Here is a 21,999-nt window from a genome sequence, read left to right as displayed (position 1 = left end):
TTGGGGGTAGAAGCTGTTCATGGTCCTGTTGGTTCCAGACTTTTTTCGGGTCATCCTCTGTCACTGCCTGGTATAGAGGTCCTGGATGGCAGGGAGCTCTGCCCCAGTGATGCACTACCCTCTGTAGCGCCTTGCGGTGGAGTGCCAAGCGGTGATGCAGCTAGTCAAGATGCTCTCAATGTTGCAGCTGTAGAACTTTTGGAGGATCTGAGGGCCCATGCAAAATCTTCTCAGCCTCCTTAAGGGGAAGAGGTGTCGTTCCCTCTTGACGACTGTGTTGGTGTGTGTGGACCATGATAGATCCTTAGTGATGTGGACACCGAATGGGGGTGTGCTCGGCCCTCCGTTTCCTGTAGTCCACGATCAGCTCCTTTTGTCTTGCTAACGTTGAGAGAGGTTGTTGTCCTGGCACCCCACTGCCAGGTCTCTGATCGTTGTCGGTGGTCAGGCCCACCACCACTTCCGTATTGGGTACTTCCTGTTTGAGTTTTTGCTTGTAAGCAGGAATCCAGAGAGTAGAGTTATGGTCAGATTTGCCCAATGGAGATGGAGGGAGAGCTTTGTATGTGTCTCTCTCTGTGTGTGTGTGTTGAGTAAAGGTCATCTAGAGTTGTTTTGCCTCTAGCTGCTTGTAGAAATTTGGTAAGACAGATTTCAGTTTTCCTGCATTAAAATCGCCGTCCACTCGGCACGTAATCTCTGATTGGACAGGCATTGAGTTATTCAGTTAATGTTCGATTGAATGTTAGAATGGGAAAACGAGTGACCTAAGCGATTGAGTGTGGTATGATCGTCCTGTGCCAGGCGCACCGGTTCCAGTGTCTTAGAAATGGCCGGGCCCTCCTGGGCTTTTCACACAAGTGTCTAGGGTTTACGGGGAATGGTGCAACAAACAAAAAATATCCAGTCCGTGGCAGTCCTTGGGGCGAAAACAGCTTGTTGATGAGAAGTCAGAGAATGGCATGAATCGTGCAAGCTACCAGGCGGGCCACAAACAGACAAATAACGATGCAGTACAACAGTGTTGTGCAGAACAGTATCTCAGAACGCACAACTCGTCGGACCTTGTCACGGATGGGCTATTGCTGCAGACGACCACACCGGGTTCCACTCCTATCAACTAAAAACAAGAAAGCGACTCAAGTGGGCACATGATCACCAAACCTGTACAATTGAGTCCTGGAAAAACATTGCCTGGTATGACAAATCCGGTTCCTGTTGTGTTATGATGATGGCAGAGTCAAGATTTGCCGTGAGCAGCATGAGTCCATGGCCCCATTCTGCCTTGTGTCAACAGTATAGGCTGCTGGTAGTGGTGTAATGGTGTGGGTAATGTTTCCCTGGCACACATTAGGTCCCTTGATACCAATTGAGCAATGTTTCCATGCCCCAAAGAATTCTGGCTGTTCTGGAGACAAAGGGGGGGTCCAACCCGGTACTAGATGTGTCAGCCTATCTTGCTCTGTCTCTTCGAAGTCTGGGATTAGGGCCTGGTCTGGGGTTAGCAGTATGTCCAGCGCCACCGACTCGTTGGAAGTAGGAATCTTCATTCAAATCGAGGTTAGTGATGGCTGTTCTGAAGTCCAGAAGCTCTTTTCATTACAGGAAACAATGCCGTAAACATTATGTACAGAAAAGTTAAGATCAGCGCAAATAAACACACAATATAGCGGAATTGGCCAGGAGCCCGTAAAACGGCGGCTATCCATTTCAGCCACATTCTAAAATGTGTCTTTGGTTCCCTCTGTGGCATCCCCGCGCGACAGGCTTGACGGACCAATGGAAACGACAAGATTGTCTTTGCGGTGTGTGTGATGTCAAAGTCAAGTCCGTATACTGCGTATCAGGCTGTATGTATTCAGAAACTCAAGGGAAAATGTTCCTCATTGTCACAGCTACACCTGTTTACCATGGTAACGGTTTCTAGAGCAAAAATGTTTCTTTAAGAAAAGCTGATCCCTAGCGGATTAGTCATAGTCCTACTAATCAATACTGATAAATGGAACAGGCAACAGTGTCTTGGAGAAATACTGATGGTGTGTTAGAGAAAGAGTAATGAAAGAAGGGGAGGGTTGAGAGGCGACATTGTAATGAGCTCGTGAAATTATGCTGTCTATCCAGACTGCAGAGAAACTGGCATCAACCATAATGAGCACAATTGATCTGTAGTGGCAGTACACAAATAGCGCATCCCTACCCCCCCAAAGCAAAGGTAAGCTCAACACCCAACCAATCCCCTCTCACTGAGCCTCTTGCAGCTTCAATAACAGTACCTGTCACTGTCATGTCAGGTAGCTATGAGTTTAGAGGTGACCCTAGTCGTCTACATTTCTCATCTTCCTCCCCCATGTCAAATCACTCCCTGGCAGGTGCGTCTGAACCGGTGGAGGGTGAGTGTGATTGTATTGTACAGGGAGACATCGCAGGCACCCTGTCTAGGAATGGACTGAGAGACAGTGGCGCCACATTAGTGTGGGTGTAGCAGTGGGGGAATAGGCTAGTGGCTGCACCCCATCCCAGCATGTTTTCTCAATTTGAGGCGCTGGAGAAATGTCCATCTCAACTAATCCCCCCCCCCAGTCTCCCTGGTCCTCATGTCTGAGTGTCCTGTGTTTGAGAGTATGGTGCTCTAATCTACAGCACCTTCAGAAATGCTTCATACCCCTTGACTTATTCCACATGTTGTTACAGCCTAAATTCAAAATGTAGTAAATATAGATTTTCCCACCCGTCTACCCACAAGACCCCGTGAATTCATGTTTTTTGAATTTTGTGCACATTTAAAAAAAATGAAATACAGAAATCTCATTTACCTAAGTATTCACACACCTCTGCTAATATGCTCCAAATTGAGCTCAGGTGCATCTAATTACCTTTGATCATCCTTGTCAATACAACTTGATGGTAGTCCACCTGTGGCAAATTCAGTTGTTTGAACATGATTTAGAAAGAAACACCTATCTATAGAAGTTCCCACAGTTGACAGTGCATGTCAGAGCAGAAACTAGACCATGACGTCCAAGGAACTGGAGCAACTAGGCAAGAAGGACCTAGGTCCGGGAGATGACCAAGAACCCAATGATCACTCTGACAGAACTACAGAGTTCCTAGGCTGAGATGGGAGAACCTGCCAGAAGGACAACAGTCTCTACAGCACTTCACCAATCTGGGCTTTATAGGAAATACCAGATGGATGCCACTCCTGAGAAAAAGGCATATGACAGCATGCTTGGAGTTTGCAGAAGGACTCTGAGAGCATAGGCAAAAGATTCTGTGGTCTGATGAGACACACATTTTACTCTTTGGCCTGAATGCAAAGCGCTATGTTTTGAGAAAACAATGCACAGCTCATCCCCCGTCCTAACACCATCCCTACCGTGACGCGTGGTGGTAGCAGCATGCTATGGGGATGCTTTTCAGCAGCAGGGACTGGGAGACTGGTAAGGATAGAGGGAACAATGAATGGAGGCAAATGAAGGCAAATCATTGAGAATGTGTTTGAGTGCAAATGACCTTAAACTGGGGCAAAGATTTGCATTCCAACAGGACAATGACCCCAAGCATGCAGTCAAAGCAATGCTGGAATGGCTTCAGAACAAGAATGTGAAAGACCTTGAGTGACCCAGCCAAAGCCCAGACTTGAATTCCATTAAAAAAATCTGTGGAAAGACTGCTATTCACCGCTGCTCCCCATCTACCTTAATAGAGCTTGAGAAAATCTGCAAGGAAGAAAGGAGAATATCCCCAATTCAGATGTGCAAAGCTGATACAGACATACCCAAGACGACTCAAAGCTGTAATCGCCGCCAAAGGGGCTTCTACCAAGTATTGACTCAGGGGTGTGAATACTTATGCAAATTAGATTTTTTTTATACTGAAAGAAAATATAAATGTCCCATGTTTCATGAGCTGAAATAAAAGATCCCAGAATTGTTCCATAATCACAGAAAGCGTATTTCTCTATAATGTTGTGCACAAATGTAGTTACATCCCTGTTAGTGAGCATTTCTCTGATGCCAAGATAATCCATCCACTTGACAGGTGTGGCATATCAAGAAGCTGATTAAACAGCATGATCATTACAGGTACACCTTGTGCTCGGGACAAAAGACCACTCTAAAATGTGTAGTATTGCCGCACAACACAAAGCCACAGATGTCTCAAGTTTTGAGGGAGCATGCAATTGGCATGCAGACTGCAGGAATATCCACCAGAGCTGTTGCCAGAGAATTGAATGTTAATTTCTCTACCATAAACCGCTCCAATGTCGTATTAGAGAATTTGGCAGTATGTCCAACCAGCCTCACAACCGCAGACCATGTTTAACCACGCCAGCCCAGGACCTCCACATCCGGCTTCTTCATCTGCGGGATCGTCTGAGACCAGCCACTCGGACAGCTGATGAAACAAAGTTTGCATAACCAAAGAATTTCTGCACAAACTGTCAGAACTTCTCAGTGAAAGCTCATCTGCGTGCTCGTCGTCCTCACCAGGGGCTTGACCTGACTGCAGGTCAACCATTGAGCATGTTTGGAATGCTCTGAATCAACGTGTATGACAGCGCGTTCCAGTTCCCGCCAATATCCAGAAACTTCCCACAGCCATTGAAGAGGAGTGGGACAAAATTCCACAGGCCACAATCAACATCCTGATCAACTCTATGCGAAGGAGATTTGTCGCGCTGCATGAGGCAAATGGTGGTCACACCAGATACTGACTGGTTTTCTGATCCACACCCTTTTTAAAAAACATTTTTTTTTTAAGGTATATGTTACCAACAGATGCATATCTGTTTTCCCAGTCATGTCAAATCCATAGATTAGGGCCTAATGAATTCATTTTCAATTGACTGATTTCCTTTATATGAAATGTAACGCAGTAAAATCTCGTTGCCTGTTGCATTTTTATTTTTGTTCAGTGTACATTTCATTTTCAATTTATATTTTTTACTTTCATTTTATAGGGTATTTGTCCATTTATTTATTACTCCATTTTGAATTCAGGCTGTAACACAACAATGGAATAAGCCAAAGGGTATAAATACCTTTCTGAAGACACTGTAGGTCTTTACTGACACACTTGCATGTGTGTGCGCACACACACACCAATCCATGATCCTTAAATGCCAGGACACCTCTATTCCTCTTAAGATGCCATCCCTGTGTGTGACTGGAGACCACTCACTTACCAACTCCACGGAGGGATGGCTGGGTTCGATCCTCTGTCTATCTCTCTGTTCTCTGGTGTGTGTCATTTCCTCTGGTGTTTGTCTTCTCTCTGCACAGGGTGTTCTGCCTGCTCCTTTCCTCTCTCCCTGGCAGCGCTCGCACCAGGGGACCCTGCGGGCATGCATGCCCCACCACAGCAGACAGAGTGAGTCCCTAACAGTGCCCCCATCCCTACCCCTCGCCACCCATACCCTATAGAGCCTTGCATCTGTGTCCCCATGCCATTACCCTGCCACCCTGCTTCAGTCCCTAGAGTCTTAGAGCATCATGCTGACTGGCTCTAGGTTGCTCGCTTCATGTTGGCATCGCAACCCACTTTTCTAGTTTTCAAACTGGCTGACATGTTGAAAGGCTCTTCCAGTCCAATACTTGACCTGTAGAGCAGACTTGAGACCCACAATCTGGCTTGGTAGTAATCTCTCTAGCACCCACTGTTATTGTGTAGCCTTGGAGTTTCATTGTAAGAACTCTGTCTCAAAGTGCTCCAGTCTCCTCACTAGACTCTTTAAATGCAGTGAAAGCACAGTGACACCTACAATATTCTGAGAAATGGGTTAAGACCAAAAAGATGGAGAGATTCAGTAGAAGAGAGAAAATGACGACGGAATGGAGAGCGAGAGAAAGAAACCTCTAATTCATTCCGTTTGCCCTTTGATCTCTATCTGTGGGACTTGGTAGACGCCTGTCGCTAAGGACTATGGGTCCGTATCCCTCACCTCAGGCCCAAAACTTCCCCAGCCTTTGTTTCTCTCCCTCCCCTCCCTCCCCTCATCCCTCTCTTCATCCTTGCCCCGAATCAGCCGTTCTCTCCGTCACGCTCGACAGAGCGGTGGTGCTTTGATCCCACACATTTCAGTCAAGAGACATTCCACGCGCATCTGCTAATGAGTGAATAGTTCCCTCTGTAATTGAACTCATTTTTTTAATGAATTTTTTTTCACCCTCCATTGGTTGAGGGATGCCATAGCTCTTTTTAGGAGCAACCGGGAACTAGAGGGAGTAACTGAAGAGGATAACTGCCGGTGACTGTGTGTGTTCTATGTATGGTGTGAGTGTTCCAGGTGTTTGGGCTGTGAGTAATTGAAGGCGTGTCATTAGTCTCGGAAACCCAGAACTAAAATCTTGAGTAATTGAGTCAGATGACTAACGAAGTCGCCCTCCCCCCCCCCCTTAAAGTAAACTCTCAGCCAAAGCATGGGCCAAATGTCAACTCCCCCTCCGAACTTTGAAAGATTCAAACACCCCTGCCGAAATTGTGATTTGCTCAAATGATCAGTGACTAAGTTCCTTGTTAGTCTTCGTATCCCACAGTCTGCTGAAAGACGCTACAATACCTGCCTCTGTCCACGAGTGATTAGTGTGTCATTGAACGGCACAGAACACGTCTATTTCTTAATGAACATGCTTGTGTGTGTATGGTACACATGTACTCAACATGCCTCAGTGTCTTTGTGTAGTGAAACATACCTGTGTGTGATCAATCTATTAATGAAGAATGGACTGATGACCCTCCGTCCATTCTGGACTCCTCCATCAACCTAACCTAAATCACTCTCCTCCTATTTCTCTCCCTTCTTCCTTGTTTGTTTCTCTCCCTCTGTCTCTCCCACACTGACCTTGGCAAGGAGTGGAACAGCTTGTGCATTACATCAGCGATACAGCGTGGTACAGTACCCTTTTCATATTTCTCTCAAACCATCCCTCCTTCCTTTTCTCTGCTCCCTCCATCTATCCCATCTGCATGATGAGGATTGCCTGGTCCTGGTCTGATGATGCCCGTATCTATCCTTTGTCTGGTGTTGTCCCTCCCTGGTGCAGTTTGACGGAACAGTTCATCTGTGTTTGACAGGCCTTCTCATTGTGTTTCTATCAGGTCATCCTGCATCGCCCGCACTCTGACAACAATTCACATCATCTTCCTTCCTACATTCTTCACCCTCCACCTCCTCCTATGGTCTCTCTCTCTCGCGCTTTTCTCCCTCTTTTCCCCCCGAGCCACTCCACCTCTCCCCCTACAGGTCTGGCTTTGCATCAATCACCTTTCTATATTTTACTTTGTAGTTATTTAGCAGCTGCTTCTTTCCAGAGCGATTTATAATCCAGTCAGATTAGTTAGATATTTTTTTTGCCAGAAAAGCAAACTACCTACAGCAACTGATTCGAATCAATTAGTCAAATGTATTTGTAAAGCCCTTTTTACATCAGCAGATGTCACAAAGTGTTTATACAGAAACCCAGCCTAAAACCCCAAAGAGCAAGCAATGCAGATGTAGAAGCACGGTGGCTAGGAAAAACTCCTTAGAAAGGCAAGAACCTAGGAAGAAACCTAGAGGAACCAGGCTCTGAGGGGTGGCCAGTCCTCTTCTGGCTGTGCCGGTGGAGATAACAGTACATGGCCATTAAGGCTAGATCATTCTTCAAGATGTTCAGCAGGGTCAAATAATAATCAGTGGTTATAGAGGGTGCAACAGGTCAGCACCTAATGTCAGTTGGCTTTTCAAAGCCGATCATTCAGCGGTCGAGACAGCAGGTGCTGTATGTGTGTGTGAGAGAGGCGGAGAGAGACTCTCAACAACAGGTCCGGTGAAAAGGTCAGGGTTCCATAGCCGCAGGCAGAACAGCAGAAACTGGATCAGGAACACGACCAGATGGACTGGGGATGGGGACAGCCAGGAGCCTTGAGGCCAGGTAGTCCTGAGGCATTGTCCTAGGGCTTAAGTTCACTGGAAGGGGAGAGAGGGAACATACTTAAAATCACACAGGACACCAGATAAGACAGGCGCAATACACCAGACAGGGCCAACTGGGCAGGATATAACCCCACCCATTTTTCCAAAGCACAGCCCCCACACCACTAGAGGGATATCAACAGACCACCAACTTACTACCCTAAGAAAAGGCGGAGTAAAGCCCATGAAGATCTCCCCCACCACACGAGCCCGATGGGGGCGCAAGACCGGATAGGAAGATAACATCAGTGACTCAACCCACTTAAGTGGAGTATAGTGAAAAAAAGCCTGGCAAGACTTGATGAATCCTGCCTAGGGAAGGCATGGGAGAGCACCAGCAAGCCAGTGACTCAGCCCCCGTAGTAGTGTCAGAGGCAGAGAATCCCAGTGGAGCAGGGCAGGCAAAGACGGCAAGGATGGTTCATCACTCCAGTGCCTTGCCGTTCACCTTCGCACCCCTGGGCTAGAATACACTCGATCATAGGACCTACTGAAGAGAAGTCTTCAGTAAAAACTTAAAGGTTGAGACTGAGTAAAACCTTAATCAGCCCTAGCCTTAACAGGGTGCCAGGTTAGCACTGGAGTAATAGGATACCTTTTGGGCGGGTTCTAATCAAGATCCTAGCATCCGTATTTAGCACTAGCTGAAGTTTATTTAGTGCTTTATCCAGGTATCCGGAAAGTAGAGCATTGCAGTTGTCTAATCTTGAAGTGAGAAAATCATGGATGAGCTTTTCTGCGTAAATTTTTATCCAAGTTTGTTTTTTGCAATGTTATAAAGATGGGGAAAAAAGCTACTCTTGAAATATTTGTGATGTGTTCGTCAGAAGCGAGATCAGGGTGCAGAGTAATGCTGAGATCCTTCAAGTTAATAAATTTTTTTTTAAGACTGTACAACCAACGAGATTGTCAGATCTCTTTTGTCCGAATTTAAAAGTGAAATGTGCCACCATGTTTCATCAATGTACAGATGTGTGTCATCTGCATAGCAGTGAAAGTTGACATTGTGTTTCCAAATGACCTCATCAAAAGGTAGCATATATATTGAAAACAATAGTGGTCCTAAAATGGAACCTTGAGGAACACCGAAACTTTGCATTGACTTGTCAGAGGACAAACCATCCAGAGAGACAAACTGATATATTTGCGACAGATAAGATCTAAACCAGGCAAGAACTTGTTCGCATAAACAAATTAATTGAACATATCTCTATGGCCTTCAATGGCAATGAAATTCTTTGCATGGTTTCATATGTTATTTTTATGTGGTGAATGCATAGGACATTGATAGATGGAACTGGTCCACAAATGTATATTCTTTCCCCCATGTCTCGTCATCCGTCAGACTCCATTATGGTCTGAAAAAGTGTATTTTCCCCCTCCCTTTTAATTATAATTTTAATTAGTATTGAAGTCCTGTGTGCTCGTTGGAAATTGCTTGTGGGTATCCATTGTCATTATTCGAATGCGTTTGGAGTCAATTCAGACATGCAAGAATTAAAATAAAATTAGCTGAGCTGAGCGGTATTTGGAACATCAGTGATTGGGTGGCGAGGTGATGAATGCAGAGAGAGAGACGGTGGGTGGGAGTGGACGAGTGGAATGCTCTGGTTTGGCAGTAGAGCGGTACTATCCATCCCCACACCCACCCACGCATGCACTTGTGTCCCTCTCTGGCTTTGAGGGGAAGGCAAGGTGAATCCCTCCTTGAAACACCTGCTGGGCTTTATAAACCAGGCTCCCCTTCTCTCCTCTCCATTGCTGCGATGGGCTCAAGAAAGCTGTGTCACCTTTCGTTAGCTGCCACTCCCTAATCCCCTTGAGTTGTCATCCATTATTTATGAAGCCTCGTCCAGGGGCCAGACCCCCCCTTCAGTCAGTCTGCAGACTACTAAAGGGGCCAGGGGCCCCTCTTCTCTCCTACTCTATTCTTAGGTCCTGGACCCTGCTGACTGAACCTGGCCCTGCTGTCCCTGACTATCTGGACTCTAGGGGAAAATGTTTTTCCTGTTGAAATAGCCCCAGGACCATCAAAGCAGCATTGACATTAAAGCCAGAGATCGGCCCAATACATACCATAAGGGGGAGTGTGGTGTGTAAATGATTCTAAGCACAGTGCCAGAGGATGGGCTTGGTCCAGTGGCAGTTAGCCTAGCATTTTAAGTGTTGAGCCAGTAACAGAAAGGTCGCTGATTCAAATCCCTGTGCGAATCTGTCTGTGCCCTTGAGCAAGGCACTTAATCTCAATTTCTCCTGTAAATCACTCTGGATAAAACTGTCTGCTAAATGACTTAAATATAAAATGGACAAGGTGGTGTAGTACAAAGCGGCGGCCAGCGGATGGCAGTGCGGACTACTGAATTCATCTCCATAGTCAATGAATGGTGGTGATAAGTTGGACTGGTAAGGCTAAACTTTGAGGCGTCTGATCTGCTGAGATGTCGAAGCTCAAAGCTAGATCACTGTGCAACGGATCAAAAGAATAACTGCATTTACAGTGCCTTCAGAAAGTATTCATACCCTTTGACGTATTCCACATTTTGTTGTTATAGCCTGAATTCAAAATTGATTGAATTGTTTCTTTCACCCATCTACACACAATACCCCATAATAAAATGTTTAGAAATTTTTGCACATTTATTGAAAATTAAATACAGATATTTACACTTAACAAAAATATAAATGCAACAATTTCATAGATTTTACTGACTTGAGTTGATATACGGAAATCAGTCAATTGAAATACATTCATTAGGCCCTAATCTTTGGATTTCACATGACTGGAAATACAGATATGCATCTGTTGGTCACAGATACCTTAAAAAAAGAAAGTTGGACGTGTGGACCAGACCACTATTTGCCTCATGCAGCGTGACACATCTCCTTCGCATAGAGTTGATCAGGCTGTTGATTGTGGAATGTCCAACTCTTCAATGGCTGTGCAAAGTTTCTGGATATTGCCAGGAACTGGAACACGCTGTTGTACACGACGATCCAGAACGTCCCAAACATGCTCAATGGTTGACATGTCTGGTGAGTATGCAGGCTGTGGAAGAAATGGGACACTTCCAGGAAGTGTGTACAGATTGTGACATGGGGCAGTGCATTATCACGACAATGGGCCTCAGGATCTCTGTGCATTCAAATTGTCATAGATAAAAGGCAAATGTGTTCGTTGTCCGTAGCTTGTGGCACTCTTTTCACAACATTGACATCAGCAAACCGCTCGCCCACACAACACCATACACATGCTCGGCGGTTGTGTGGCCGATTTGTACGTACTGCCAAAATCTCTAAAAAGAAGTTGGAGGCGGTTTATGGTAGAGAAATTAACATTCAATTATCTAGCAATCACTCTGGTGGACATTCCTGCAATCAGCATGCCAATTGCAAGCTTCCTCAGGACTTGAGACATCGGTGTAATTTTGTTGTGACAAAATTGAACATTTTATTGTACCCAACATAAGGTGCACCTGTGTAATGATCACGCTGTTTAATCAGCTTCTTGATATGCCACACCTGTCAGGTGGATGGATTATCTTGGCAAAGGACAAACGCGCAACACTTTACACTTTACATGTTGCGTTTTATATTTTGTTCAGTGTCACACCCCTGAGTCAATACATGTTAGAATCACCTTTGGCAGCGATTACAGCTGTGAGTCTTTCTGGGTAAGTCTCTAAGAGCTTCCCACACCTGGATTGTACAATATTTGCCCATTTTTATTATTTTCTAAGTTCTTCAAGCCTTGTCAAATTGGTTGTTGATCATTGCTAGACAACCACTTTCAAGTCTTGCCATAGATTTTCATGCTGATTTAAGTCAAAACTGTAACTCAGCCACTCAGGAACATTCACTGCCTTCTTGGTAAGCAACTCCAGTGTAGATTTGGCCTTGTGTTCTAGGTTAATGTCCTGCTGAAATGCGAGTTCATCTCCCAGTGTCTGGTGGAAAGCAGACTGAACCAGGTTTTTGCCAGTGCTTATGTAACCGATGTGAAATGGCTAGTTAGTTAGCGGTGGTGCGCGCTAATAGCGTTTCAATCAGTGACGTCACTCGCTCTGAGACTTGAAGTAGGGTTTCCCCTTGCGTTGCAAGGGCCGCGGCTTTTGTGGCGCGATGGGTAACGATGCTTCGTGGGGTGTCAGTTGTTGATGTGTGCAAGGGTCCCTGGTTCGAGCCCGGGTTGGGGCGAAGAGAGGGACGGAACCTACACTTAGCTCCATTACGTTTATTTTTTTACCCTAAAAACTCCCCACTCCTTAATGATTACAAGCATACCCATAACATGATGCAGCCACCACTATGCTTGAAAGTATGGATGGTATGGTACTCATTAATGTGTTGTATTTGATTTGCCCCAAACAACCCTTTTTATTCAGGAACATTTTGGCAGTATTACTTTAGTGCCTTGTTGCAAACAGGATGCATGATTTGGAATATTTTCATTACGTTCAGGCTTCCTTCTATTCACTCTGTCAATTAGGTTAGTATTAGAGGTCGACCGATTATGATTTTTCAACGCCGATACCGATTTTATTGGAGGACCAAAAAAAAGCCGATACTGATTAATCGGCCGATGAAAAAAAATTAAAAAAAAAAAAAAAAAAAAAAAAAATTAATTTTTTTTTTATACATTTAAAATAAAAAAAAAAAAAATATATATATATATAAAAAAAATAAATACAAAATCTATTTACAAATAATTATTAAAATAAATAATTATTCTCAAATAAATAAGAAAGGTTCAATTGGTTTAAATAGATGGAGTTGATAGGCTTGAAGTCATAAACAGCGTTGTGCTTCAAGCATTGCGAAGAGCTGCTGGCAAACGTAGTAAAGTTTGAATGAATGCTTACGAGCCTGCTGCTGCCTACCACCGCTCAGACTGCTCTATCAAATATCAAATCATAGACTTAATTATAATATAATAAACACACAGAAATACAAGCCTTAGTTTCTGGATTTGACCATATTAATGACCTATCATTTAGAAAAACAAAACGTTTCTTTCAGTGAAATACGGAATCATTTCATATTTTATTGAACGGGTGGCAGCCCTAAGTCTAAATATTGCTGTTACATTGCACAACCTTCAGTGTTATGTCATAAATTTGCAAGAATTTTACATAATTAATTACGGTCTTTGTTAGGAAGAAATGGTCTTCACACTGTTCGCAACGAGCCAGGCGGCCCAAACTGCTGCATATACCCTGACTCTGCTTGCCCTGAAAGCAAAAGAGAAGTGACACAATTTCCCTAGTTAATATTGCCTACTAACATGAATTTCTTTTAACTAAATATGCAGGTTTAAAAAAATATACTTGTGTATTGATTTTAAGAAAGGCATTGATGTTCATGGTTAGGTACATTGGTGCAACGATGGTGTTTTTTTTTCGCGAATGTGCTTTTGTTAAATCATCACCCTTTTGGCGAAGTAGGCTGTGATTGATTGCAACGCAGGACAAGCTAGTTAACTAGTAATATCTCCTCGTGGATTGCAATATAATTGGCCATAATCGGCGTTCAAAAATGACCGATTATGAAAACTTGAAATCGGACTTAATTAATCGGCCATGCCGATAAACGCCCCCGAAAATGGCAGTTAATTCCTTACCTTTCTTCTCCATGGGGATTTGTTGTTGTTTTCAGCTGTGTTAAATACACATCTTCCTCTTGCCCTGGCCAGCCTCCAACTCCCACCCTCCAAACAGACGAGTCATCTGACAGAATAATTCCCTTTGTCAGCTAGCCTGTCTACTGCTTCTCTCTTATTTAAAAAAAAAATATGATTATTAGCCAAACTATATATATATATATATAACAGGTAGGCGTCATCTTCCCCACTCAAAAAGCAGTGTTTAATGTTCATGAGCGGGCTGAAGTAGGCCCCTGATGCCCCGGCGTGCACGCTAACCTTTTCACTAATTAAGGATGTGCTGGCATGGCGGCACGCCAGGGCACCTTGGTACGCTGGCGACTGGTGGCCAGACACGGCCCGGGAGAGCTACTGCCATCCTATGTCTGGCTTATTTGTCATCGGAGGGAGCAACGTGTAGTCAGGTGAGCGAGCGAGTCTACAGGCAGGAGGAGGGCTCTTTTGATGGTGCTGGTGACCTCTCCTACCCAGCCTCTGCAGTGGTACATCATGGCTAATAAGTGCAGAGAGACTGCGACTACTGTACTGGAGCACGCAGCAGCACTGTGACAAGCCTGGCTGCAGACTCCAAAGAGTCCCCAGAATCAAAAGCACCATCTCCGACGCCGTTTCATGGTTGAATGCGGCGCAGTTTGTTTCTTTCTCTACCTTCATAAGAAAAGGGAGAGGCGTTACGGTACACACTGTACAGCCTCGTGGGAATTGTGGGCTTGTTGTGCAACTGTCAAGAGACTGACACTGCTGTTTTGGGAAAAACATTGCTTAGGCATAATAGACTGTACAAAATATTTGTTTCAAAAGCCAAAGAACAGAAATGATTTTAGAGTTGATTATTTTTGTTATGATGGAGTACAATGATTCTAGCTATAGTTTTGTTTATATACCGTTTTAGATGCTTAACGTATGTTTCTCTCCTCCCTCAGCCTCAAATACTACAGCCTTCCAGGCCATGGCCCAACAGGGTGCACCAACCCCACTCCCAGGAAAGATTAACAAACTCAGCCCACACCGAGGCCCCCAGTGAGCCGGCCACCTCTAACCCTGGCTGTGGCTGGGGGGACAGTCTGGCCAGCAGGGCCCAGCACAGCTCCCGCTCTGGCCTGGCTTGCCCTAGCCCTGCTTCCACCCCTCCTGCTGGCTGTCTCCCTGGTCCAGAAGAACTCAGCCTCTCACTCAGCACCCAACTGAAGATCAGTGACTCCGAGGGTCCGGAGGGCCGGACATGTTCTCCTCCCCACCCTGGATCAAGACTCAGGCTGGACTCAGCCAAAAGGATCCCTCCCCCTTGTCTCCCGCAGACCCCCGGCTCTCTGAAGAAAGCCTCCATCCCTAAGAGGCCACATGAAGGCCCCCCCACAACCACCACCACCACCCAGACATCCATGGCAGGCTTCCCCAGGGTGATGAGAGGAATCCAGGGTCGGGGTGGTCTCAGGCCGGGCCACACAGCTCCACAGTCCAGGCTGAGTCTGCTCCCACCTGCCTCCAGAGGTCAACCCTGCTACAGCGCCGCACCCCAGTCCTCTGCCTCCTTTCTGGGACCTGCCCTGCCCGCCTTCCCCCGGACCAAAGCACCCAGACAGACTCCAGGCCTCAGAGAACCAGAGAGTGGTGGGCTCAAGGCCAGAGGTCTAGGCCCTCCCAGCCTCTTACGACTCCCCAAGCCAAAGGGCCACTGATTGCTCTCTCTCAATTCTCAGTGCCCTCTAGTAAGGCCATTCAGCACCACCCTCTACCTACTCAGACCCAAAAGATCAGACTTCGTCTAGAGGCTTCCGACCTCCCCTTAGTAAGGTTACCATGTCTACCCTGTGAGAAAGGATGACATGCAGACTAATAGACTATATCCTTTAATATATAACCCAAAATAATATTTTATCTAACCTCTTCCAATAAGAATCACTAAAGGTCAGAAAAAAAATTGGCTCATGTACACATTTGATATCATCTCAGATGAAGAAGTCAAGCATAACATCTTATTGTTTTTCCCCTCTAAAAAATTGCTTCAACACTGTCTGTGCGTAGATTGTTGTTTTTGTGAAGTTCTGTTTCAAAGTGGGAACTGGCAGGATGCTTAACTTTATATTCCCTCCAGCCCCAACAAGCTACAATTACAACTTTACTTTCTGGCCAAAACTTTTCCCAAGATAATGAACATGCGTAGGAACACGGCATTATCTGGCCTCAATATAGCATTTAGGGTTATTTATACATACTCAGTTGGGTTGAACTTTACAGGGCTTGACATTAACGCTTGTCCGCTTTCCCAGGGCAAGTAAAAAAATTAATTTAAAAAAATCGGATATGAAGAATATAGATTTAAGTTGTCCGAATGGACAAGAACAAAAAAAAAAATTATAAAAAAAAAAATCACTAGTAATAATAATAATAAGTGTAATTGTTTCAGTGATTTTTTTTTTTTTTTTTTATACAATTTTTTTGTTGTTGATCGGATTCGTCTAATTATTAGACGAATCCGATCAGAATTGGATCAGTGTCCTCCTAATCTCTGCAGAGCGCTTTAGAGTATAATTATTGTAGGCCTGCATTGACAGGCACAAGCGATCTTTCAATCATGCAGTCACGAGATGTGTTTTTGAGATCAAAGCAAGCCTAGCCGCATGTGCACATGTTGGTATTCATTGCTAGTTAGTGAGTTATTTGCCCAGTTATAGCTCATTTTTGGTCGTCAATGAAAATGCTGGAAAAGTTTGCATCACCTTGTCAGAAGAGAGCGACATTTGCGCAGCAGGTAAAGCAATGATATACAACAGCCATATTGTGTAGATTGGCTTGTTCTCACTACTTAACTATTTAGCTATTAGCATGTATTAATGTTATGTCTGATGGCTTAAAACATATTTCCACCCGCGCTCGTGTATAACCGCAAATGGCAGACACGCAGTTGATACGGGTGCGCAGTTGATGAAACCAATGCTGCATACTCCGGTTGTAAAACCGTCTCGCAAGCGCAAAAATTCTCTCCTATTCAATACTGGCCATGTAATTCTGCCAAAGTCTAAGAATATATTTTTTTAATAGCCTAATTGACAAGTAATTCCTATGCTGTCAAGATTTTCCCTGAACACTGAATATTTTAACCTTACAAATGGATAAACAAGTGACGTGAGCTTTCGGACAAGTAAAAAAATCAGTCCTACTTGTCTGAAGGACCAAGTGGCTAAGAAAGTTAATGTCAAGCCGAGCTTAACCTACTGAACAGCTGCCTGTATGTAGGGGTTGGGCTTAGTATAACTTTGATTTCTCTATAGACAGGAACTTCATTTACCTGATATAATCTCTGTGTAGCAGTGTGGTAGAGGGATTAAGACAATATAACACAGTGGAGCGGTTACAGGAACAGAGAATCCCTTTTGACTTGAAGGGGAACATTTGGTTGTATAGACTAGAGAATATAGTTAGTTACATCAGATATTGTCCCTCTGGCTAAACTGGGGGATTCTACTTGCTGAGTGATGTTCTAAAGTTCCCCTTGCTACACAGCCAGTATTGTGTGTCTCTCTCACAGGAGGTTGGTGGCACCTTAATTTGGGGGGGAAGGGCTCGTCGTAATGACTGGAGCGGAATCAGTGGAATGGTATCAAATACATCAAACACATGGTTTATGAGCCGTTCTCCCCTCAGCAGCCTCCTGTGTTCTCTGGTTTTGAAACACCTTTATTATTTCTGCCTTGTACCCTGAGAATGCCTTACGTTTTTAAGTGCACTCTCAAAAGTAGCTGTATGTTGCACTGTACCCTTCTGTCTACCGATAGTCTGTATCTGTCTTTGTGGTGGTGCAGTTTGATTGCGACACAGGGACAACAAAGAGATCAGAGGAGCCATCTTGTGCAATTGGTGCTCTCTGAGCCTTCTTTGTTCCCCTCGTGCTTCCATCATGAGCAGGTCTAGTTTGGTCTGTGGGTAGAGGGTCACCCACATGCTACCTTAATGAGGCTGCACCAGAGAAGAGCTCAGCCTCTCAGCCCAACTACACAGCAGACGTGCTTCAGGCCAGGTCCCTGAATAGAAGGGGACAGAAAGATAAATAATTTCCTAGCATGAAACAATGTTGCTGGTGTAATGCAGAGGCTGGTGGCAACTTCCACGTGATCCGTAATGATTCTGAGTCGGATCCAGTTGGCATGGTAACACGGCTGAGTGGCACGAGGATGTCGAGTGTGTTACGCACATGCTCAGTGTGTCCCTGTCGACAGCAGGGCCAGGCATGCTCCTTTGACATCTGCTAAGACTTAACCCTCCATTTTTACATTTTTTAATTGTTCACTACTACTTCTCTCACTCCTTCCTCAAAAGGTGATAGACTTACAATGAGTGCATCACGGTGGGTCAGAGTGTCAAGGAGGGTGGAGAGGGACACAATGACTCTCATTTGCTTTTCTTCAAAGTCATGTCTAACTACTTCCTGGTCTGTTACTATGTTTAGTCCTTGAGATCTTTAAGTAGTAGCCAATTGGCACCATTGACCTATCAGGTCCTTATTTCCTTGATGATGTCATAACTGATCTTTTGATCCCAAGTCAGTTGGCTCACTGTACGTTGTAGAATGAGCGGAACGTCACCCAGTCAAAACGGTCTCAAAGACGAGAATAAAAATGCCTATTTCTGTAACTTAATTTGGCATTTCTTCTTTCCCAACTAAAGCTTTACATGTTTTTCTATGCAACACAGTTGTGCCCTAGTCATGGAAGATAAGTCACAGTGGTACATAGTCATGGGCAATGAGCTGGTTGTCTCCATGAACCATTCTCGTTATGGGCATATGTAAAGCCAGATGTAAGTGTACTTGATATCTAAAGCACTTGTTTTGCTGCCACCAAGTATTTGTCTTTCCATTCCTAAATGATTGGAAGCCATGCCCCATAATGGTCATCACGAGGACTCACCTTATGTTTTTGTCAAGCGTTTTGAAGTGCTTTCTGCAGCAACCCTACAACGCACGCGTACAACATCACCCTGATCTGAATCTGCCTCTGGACCTGAAAAACGTCAATCAACTCTGCTATTTGGAATGCACGGCTGCTTCCAATCCCACCCAGATAAGAACCAAAAACGTTTTATACATTTAATCTCTTCAATGATGAACAAACAAACTATTTGATGTTTGTCAGGATGAGGAAGAGATTAATTTAATCAATTCCTGTTTGACAGTCAGTCCTTGACTTAAAGGATTTAGAATGTTCAGGGGGAAGGATATTTAAAAAAAATATATTAACGAGATCTTAACAGAAACCCTAACATGTTTATCTCTGAGAAATTCTCACCCAAAACCCCCAAAATAGGAGTGACTTAAAATTATTGAGAAGGGTTGGGATTTGTTAGTCATGCATTATTATTTTTCGGTTGTCTAGCTTTGCTTGGCTTACCATATTATGGTATGTAGATTAAACAAATGTCAAATGCATAACTTGCCCTCAAAATGACTGCATGGGATAGCATCACGTAGCAGTATTCACCGTAAAGCACTCTTGCTGTTCTTGTGTATTACAGAAGTGCCTGCTTTTGTGACTTCCTTTCCCACAGTCCTGAACATAACATTTTGGTATGTAGATGAGTGTGGTTCTGGAGCTTGGTCCCACTGCCTGGCTGTGTTGCTGAAAGAGGTCTGCCTTGGGTTCACAGGTGAATCCCACTCCTTGCTCCATCTGGCTGCCAGTGGGGCTCCCTCCGCCCCTCTACAGGGTTCAACACAGGGATGCATTATGCTCTCCCAGGCTATCAGATGTTAGCATGCCAGCCTCACTTAGTATTCACTGTCCCAGTCTCACACAGTCAACCCGTTCTGACTGGGAAGGGCAAACCTGTTTGTCTGTCTCACTACAGAAGCATCCTCTGTATTCAAAAAGCAGGCCAAGGTATGCTTCCAGTGTTGTCTCAGCTCTGACGTTTTGAATTTCAAGTGTTCAGATTTGCTTTGCTGCCGTCTCAATGCACTCTGGTGTGCCCCCTTGTCCTTGTGAGTAGTCTTAAGTAGATCTGCCGCTGTGCTGCTTGTCTCTTCCCGAATTTAGAACAAATCTGTTTTAAGCTCATTTTCCTTTTTTTCCTTTTTTTTTTTTTAAATGGAAATGTTGAAACAGTAGTTTAATTCATGTAATTACATTGTAAACAGAGGCATGTGTTTGCTGCTCATAACGATCTGTTAAATTCATGTTTAATGTTCCTCATTATCTCAAATGGCACCCTTTTATAGTGCACTAAATTTGACCAGAGCCTTATGAGCCCTTGTCAAAAGTAGTGCACTATATAGGGAATAGGGTGCTATTTGGAACGCAGTTGTCCCCCTTCCCTCCGTGCACTGCTCCTTAATTCTGGAGAAGTAGGACTCTCCTTAAGTAAATCACCATTTCACAGATGTTGCGGCCTGGAGTTTTTCCCGACCTTGTGACCTGCCAATGAAAAATTGGGCTATCACTACCCCAGTTTTTTTAATTTTTTTATTCTTTTGGTCAGGTCACTTGGTAATTACAAAGTCCTGGCCACTTATTTTATGGACAGTGAGGACTGGGTTCAGGTCCATAATCTTCTGCTTTGTTGTTGTCTGATATCACTGCTGTGAACTTAAACTCCATAACATGAGTCTGTTTTGAAATACACTAATCAATATGGCAGATGTACTGTATGACTACTGTCCTGTTTCTTTCACCTCGCTAGCATCACATTGACTGTACATTGTACTGTATAACTTATTTTCCTCACCTAGGACAGGAAATTAAAACAGAGAGACTCTGCTCAGAGGATCGGTTGTGTTTCCTCATGTATTTGTGTTTATCTTCCTGCCACTTCTGTTTTAATTCCATGTTTGCTATACTGTTATTTAATATGTGCAATACGATAACGATTGAGAGCATACTGTTGTACACAATACTAATTATTTATGTCTATGATATCCAATATCTATATCTGTGTAATTGTCACTGAATTCTTGTGAGCTTTTCAAAAAAGAAACATCTCAATCTGAAATGCACTTTAAATGGTTGTGGTGAGACTGAATATGAATGAATGAACTTAAAAGTGTTGAACTACTTTTCGTTTTGATTCTGCTCCCCACCCTTTTTGCTGTGATGTCTCTGAGGCTACGGAGTGGCTGAGCGCTCAAATAAAGACTGCACTCAATCTACTGTGTGTGTGTGTGTACACAGTGACAATGTGGTGGGAAAATGAAGTGGTTAGGTCTCTGGGGTTGGCATGAGAGGGTAGGAACCAAGGAGAGAGGCAGTCAGTGGTGGGGATAAGGGGATGAAACGCTTGGCTGAGAAGAGAGACATGAGTGGTTTGTACAGCAAGAGAAGTGGTGGAACATGAGTGGTTTGGATGGGTATTTGGGTGAGGGTAGTAAGAGAGTGTAGGGATCGATGGGCAAGGGTGGGGTGAGATGGGTCTAGAGGTAGAGATGACTGTGTTCATTCACTCAAAGGGAAGCACAGCTGCGAGCTGCCCAGTTACATACGCAAGGCTACGGGGCCAGACGGCTTACCAGGAGGTGTGCTGACTAACTGGCAGGTGTCTTCACTGACACTTTCAACATGTCCCTGATTGAGTCTAATACCAACATGTTTCAAGCAGACCACCATAGTCCCTGTGCCCAAGAACACAAAGGCAACCTGCCTAAATGACTACAGACACTCACATCCGTAGCCATGAAGTGCTTTGAAAGGCTGGTAATGGCTGACATCAACTCCATTATCCCAGAAACCCTAGACCCACTTCAATGTGCATACCGCCCAAACAGATCCACAGATGATGCAATCTCTATTGCACTCCACACTGCCCTTTCCCACCTGGACAAAAGGAACACTTATGTGAGAATGCTATTCATTGACTACAGCTCAGCGTTCAACACCATAGTACCCTCAAAGCTCATCACTAAGCTAAGGATCCTGGGACTAAACACCTCCCTCTGCAACTGGATCCTGGGCTTCCTGATGGGCCGCCCCCAGGTGGTGGTATGTAGCAACACATCTGCCACGCTGATCCTCAACACGGGTGCGTGCTCAGTCCCCTCCTGTACGTCCAGGCACAACTCCAACACCATTAAGTTTGCAGACGACACAACAGTCTGATCACCAACAACGACATGACAGCCTATAGGGAGGAGGTCAGAGACCTGGCCGGGTGGTGCCAGAATAACAACCTATCCCTCAATGTAACCAAAACTAAGGAGATGATTGTGGACTACAGGAAAAGGAGGACCGAGCACGCCCCCATTCTCATCGATGGGGCTGTAGTGGAGCCGGTTGAGAGCTTCGAGTTCCTTGGTGTCCACATCAACAACAAACTAGACAGTCGTGAAGAGGGCACGACAAAGCCTATTCCCCCTCAGGAAACTAAAAAGATTTGGCATGGGTCCTGAGATCCTCAA

The 21,999-nt window shown here is 44.6% G+C and overlaps 1 protein-coding gene across 4 annotated transcripts in view; it reads left to right on the top strand.

Moving 5' to 3' along the window:
• The window catches only part of LOC106589366 (serine-rich coiled-coil domain-containing protein 2), a 90,291-nt gene extending 69,538 nt beyond the window's left edge, over positions 1–20,753 (top strand). For 2 of the 4 annotated variants that reach the window (XM_045710270.1, XM_014179245.2), the window contains exon 9: positions 14,540–20,753. In XM_045710270.1, the coding sequence (XP_045566226.1) occupies positions 14,540–15,295 (756 nt within the window). In that variant the 3' untranslated portion in view covers positions 15,296–20,753. Of the gene's footprint in view, positions 1–5,285; positions 5,374–6,853; positions 6,894–14,539 lie in introns of all 4 variants that reach the window. The other 2 variants (XM_014179246.2, XM_014179247.2) reach the window with 2 other exon arrangements.
• Positions 20,754–21,999: the final 1,246 nt, after the last annotated feature.

Source organism: Salmo salar, chromosome ssa28, assembly GCF_905237065.1.
Source record: "Salmo salar chromosome ssa28, Ssal_v3.1, whole genome shotgun sequence".
NCBI classification, from domain to species: Eukaryota; Metazoa; Chordata; class Actinopteri; order Salmoniformes; family Salmonidae; genus Salmo; species Salmo salar.
The sequence above is the reverse complement of the archived record's forward strand: the minus strand, read 5'-3'. Positions and strand labels throughout refer to the sequence as shown.